The following is a 4,032-nucleotide window of genomic DNA, read 5'->3' as shown; positions in this document are numbered from 1 at the left end:
TATTGTATGTTGATGAGTGTTGTATGTTTGATGACATTGTATGTTTGATGACATAGTGTGTTTGATGAATATTGTATGTTTGATGACATTGTGTGTTTGATGAATATTGTATGTTTGATGACATTGTGTGTTTGATGAATATTGTATGTTTGATGAATGTTTTATGGTTGATGAATATTGTATGTTTGATGACATAGTGTGTTTAATGACGTTGTATGTTTGATGAATATTGTATGTTTGATGAAATTGTATGTTTGATTTGCACTATATCTGATGTCTATGGTATGCTGGATGATTGATGCACATTATAGTTTTTGAAGTACAGGTACATTGTGAAGTCACGGATTTTCTCTTTCTGTCGACACTGGCCACAGTCTCTTCCGCCTGTTCTCTTTTTATTTCTCTGCTCCATTACGTTTTTGTTTCCTATACTATTCTTATTGTGTCTTGGCTGCTCCATTGTACATTTGGCATGCTTCCCTATTTCCCGCTGCTCCCATTTCTCATTTTAATCCTTTGGCTGTTTGTTCTTGGACCCTTTGTTGGGTGAGTCCAGTGCACCCAGTGATGCTGGAAACCAAGCCTTGGTTTTATGAGGACAGGTTTTATTAGGTCCGCGGGTTTTATTGGGTCCCCGTATAGCAAATCCAAGCATCATATCCACCATGTCCTCAGGGCTCAAGACAACTTCCACATTCCTCGAGCGATACCAAGAATATGAATAAAAAAAAGCCTTTCCTGTGTTTCAAAAATGACCATTGCCTGTTAATCGGAATGTGCACCCTGCGTGTCTGTCAACTTGTAATTCTATTGTTTGCACATGTTGTCCATGCTTGATTGAGGCTTGTTCGGAAAATGCTCGTGCCAACTAATATCGTGTATGCCGTGGCTAAAATACCCCATGGCACTGTCACACGAGCCATCACAGGGGTTTGTTCTTTTTACTGCAAAGGATGTGTTTATTTATGTGGGGTCCTTAAGCTTCTTCTTTCAGCCAGAAGATTCCGCAGGTTGAGAGAAAGGTCCTCATACCTGCCTGCTACATTGAAACAGTCGAGAACTCCTCAAATTCTCTGAATATTTACAGCACGAGATACTCTATACATAGAATCAACTTGCCATTGCTTGCTGTGCATTGTCGCATCGCTCAACGGCATTGTCGGTAGCTTCATTCATTTCCAATAAGCACACGTTCGTGACATGGAACTCAGATCAAGAGCCCAAAGGCCCGGTTCCGTCAAAGTCATGTATGTGAAAGCAGAAAACATCCCAGGTCGAGCGAAGAGACGGAGCTGTTGGAGGCCGTGCACTGGGCAACTGGACCAAGCCAGGAGCATACGCCTGTTTTCGTGGTTTCCCAAATGCGAGCGGCACAGGCGTGCGCCTATATATACAGTGAGTGAGTTCCATCGTGCACTTCCAGCTTTACATCATACTCTCATCATTAGGAGACGCTCTGTTGGGTCTGCCTTGAGATGCCGTGTGGCATGCACAATTCGGGCCACTCATTCATATACAATAGCAAGCTCGGGAGGATGGCAGCAGCGCTGGCATTTGCGCTCTCATTTTCTTCAGCACATGGAGCCGGCCAAGCAGGCCAAGCAGGCCGATGCCATGCCAGCTAAGCTGCAACTTAATAGTAGTCGTTGCTTTCGAACTCGCTGTCACTGATCCCTGAGAGCTCGCTCTCACTGACAACATCATAGTCCGCCTCGTTGAAGCCCATATAGCGGTTGCGCTTGAGCTCCACCTCGTCGTCCGACCCCTTGTCTTCCTCGTCGGTGATGTTGCCGGCATTGCGGCAGCATTCGGCGTCGTCCGGGTCCTCGTTTTCTTCCTTCTCCTCCAACTCGATTTTGAGTTCGTAGAGAATGTCGAAGCACTCTGCCAACAACGCATTCAAGGTGCCCTGGCCCTCCGGCACCTGGTTGTTGACAATGAACTTGCCGTCGTGCCTTAGGTTGTCGAGCGAGGCTAGCTTGAATTGGAAGGGGAAGAGCTCGCGGAGGTTGTTCAAGCCGTCGACGCGCTTGATCTCCAACAAGCAGCGGCGCACGGTGGACAACTGGTTGTGGATGGGCTGCAAAGACTCAGAAACCGGCTCTGAACTTTCCAAAAGCTTGTAGACAAGGGCGTAGCACCTCCTCAAGAGATACAAGACGAGCAACTGGGCCTTCTTCATGCGCTTCAATGCGGAGCCGTCGTACGCGGAGATCTTCTCGTTGGCGCCCACCCTCCTCTCGTCAATGGCCTTGAGCGACTTCTGGTACGTGTACAAGTCGGTCTCGCGCATGGTCCACCGCCTCGTGACAAGCAAGTTGTCCAAGGTTTGCTTGATGGAGAGGAGCTCGTCGTAGAGCAGCTTGAGCGTGGAGAGGATCTCGGACGCCTGCAAGTCCTCCACGGAGAGGAGCTCGAAGCGGCTCAGGATGTCGTTGTCGTGCTGGATGTTCAAGTCGTACAACAAGTTGTTGCAGTCGTCGAGCAAGCCGTCGAGCACCATCTGCGCCGCGGCCAAGCGGGCGCCCGAGGCCTCCGCGCTGGGGAACTTGCCGAGCGAGTCGCGCCCCGCCTCCACGGCCTTCAAACAGGCAGACAAGTGTGCGGACTGCGCGCGGATGTCCGCGGCCAGCGGCGCGTCGCTCGTGACGAGCGCAAAGAGCGCCTTGCGGATGGCTATGAGCTTGGCGTACGGCGCCTCCAAGTCGCTGGGGATCTGCTTGAACGTGGCCTCGATCTCCAGGTACACCTGGAAACACTTGGCCAATTTGTTGCGCAACAAGAGCGTCTCCTCTCTCTTGTGGAGAGCGTCATTGTTGGCGGGATCCAGAGAGGCGGGATCCAGAGAAACGGAACCCAGGAAGGCGGGACCCAGCGAGTCTGTTTCTGCGTCGTCCGCGCCCAGGCGCGCGATGATCTGCTCGATCTCGAGCAACCGCCCCTTGATCGGCCGCAAGTCGTCGTCCGAGTAAACCTGGCACTCGCGCAAATGCGTGAGCAATTTATACACCGTCAGCAACGACAGGTAGGTGGCGGGCGCGGACTGCGTCAAGCCGCAGGTCATGAACGAGAGCGAGAGCAAGTGCCAGATGTCGTCGATAAGCAGGTCCACGGGGTTGGGCAAGTTGAGCGACATGCCCTTCAATTCCTCGTCTTTGCGGGTGAGCGACAATTCGTGCACGTCCTGCAAAAAGCGGTCGTAAATCACATAGACCTGCGCCGAGCTCATGTACTTGTTGCGGTTGTTTTTCAACTCGGCCAACGCCGCGTAGGTCTTGGCGAAGGCCTCGTGGAGCCGCTTTTCGTACGGGGGGATGCTTTTGGTCATTTGCTGAGTTGGCCTAGGAAAGAGAAGTGTGGGGAGGGGGGCCACGAGGGCGGGCCAGATATAGGCGGGCGCGCCGGTGCACGGGTGTCGCGCCGGGCCCGGGGCCCTGGACTGGCGGGGCCCTGGACTGACGGGTCGACTTGTCCGGGGAGCTCGGTATGATGTGTGTTTTGTATTGGAGATCTTGGCGGTGATGTTTGTAGATTTGTTTTGGGATGGGCTGGGATGGGTTGCGTTGGGCTGGGCTGGGCTGGGTTGAGTTGATTGGCTTGGGTTGATTGGCTTGAATTGGATCAATAGGGTTGGACCGGGTTAGATTAACTGGATTGGATTCATTGGATTGGACTGTATTAGATTAACTGGATTAGATTAGTTGAATTGAATTGGATTAATAGCGTTGGACTGGATTAGATAAACTGGATTGGATTAATAGGGTTGGATTAATTGGATTGGATCAATTGGATTGGACTAACTGGATTAAATTGAGTCGAATTAATAGGGCTGGACGAGATTAGATTAACTGGATTAAATTAGTTGAATTGAATTGGATTAATAGCGTTGTACTGGATTAGATAAAGTGGATTGGATTAATTGGATCGAAGTGGTGAGTTGGACTATTTGGATTGAATTAATAGGGTTGGACTGGATAAGATTAATTGGATCGGATCAACTGGATTAAATTTAGTTGAATTAATAAGGCTGGT

The 4,032-nt window shown here is 50.3% G+C and overlaps 3 protein-coding genes across 3 annotated transcripts; 2 read left to right on the top strand and 1 right to left on the bottom strand.

Annotated features, from left to right (window-relative positions):
- Nucleotides 1–252: 252 nt before the first annotated feature.
- Nucleotides 253–702, top strand: METBIDRAFT_179467 (uncharacterized protein). Its single transcript, XM_018854747.1, has one exon. The coding sequence runs from the start codon at nt 299–301 to the stop codon at nt 548–550; it is 252 nt and encodes an 83-aa protein (XP_018711784.1). The 5' UTR covers nt 253–298; the 3' UTR covers nt 551–702.
- METBIDRAFT_179466 (uncharacterized protein) lies at nt 703–1,144 on the top strand. Its single transcript, XM_018854746.1, has one exon. The coding sequence runs from the start codon at nt 856–858 to the stop codon at nt 1,075–1,077; it is 222 nt and encodes a 73-aa protein (XP_018711783.1). The 5' UTR covers nt 703–855; the 3' UTR covers nt 1,078–1,144.
- Nucleotides 1,145–1,633: 489 nt separating this feature from the next.
- METBIDRAFT_41298 (uncharacterized protein) lies at nt 1,634–3,328 on the bottom strand (the record flags this gene model as incomplete). The annotated part of the gene is made up of 2 exons (XM_018857380.1): nt 1,634–2,793; nt 2,857–3,328. 2 exons carry the CDS (start codon nt 3,326–3,328, stop codon nt 1,634–1,636), a joined length of 1,632 nt encoding a protein of 543 aa, XP_018711782.1.
- Nucleotides 3,329–4,032: the final 704 nt, after the last annotated feature.

Source organism: Metschnikowia bicuspidata, assembly GCF_001664035.1.
Source record: "Metschnikowia bicuspidata var. bicuspidata NRRL YB-4993 chromosome Unknown METBIscaffold_3, whole genome shotgun sequence".
Classification (NCBI taxonomy): Eukaryota; Fungi; Ascomycota; class Pichiomycetes; order Serinales; family Metschnikowiaceae; genus Metschnikowia; species Metschnikowia bicuspidata.
Note: the sequence above shows the minus strand (reverse complement) of the source record. Positions and strands in the feature narration are given on the sequence as shown.

What these genes read in the sequence shown, in the direction of transcription:
- METBIDRAFT_179467 (XM_018854747.1), top strand. Translation starts at nt 299, where the DNA reads ATGCACATTATAGTTTTTGAAGTACAGGTACATTGTGAAGTCACGGAT.
- METBIDRAFT_179466 (XM_018854746.1), top strand. Translation starts at nt 856, where the DNA reads ATGCTCGTGCCAACTAATATCGTGTATGCCGTGGCTAAAATACCCCAT.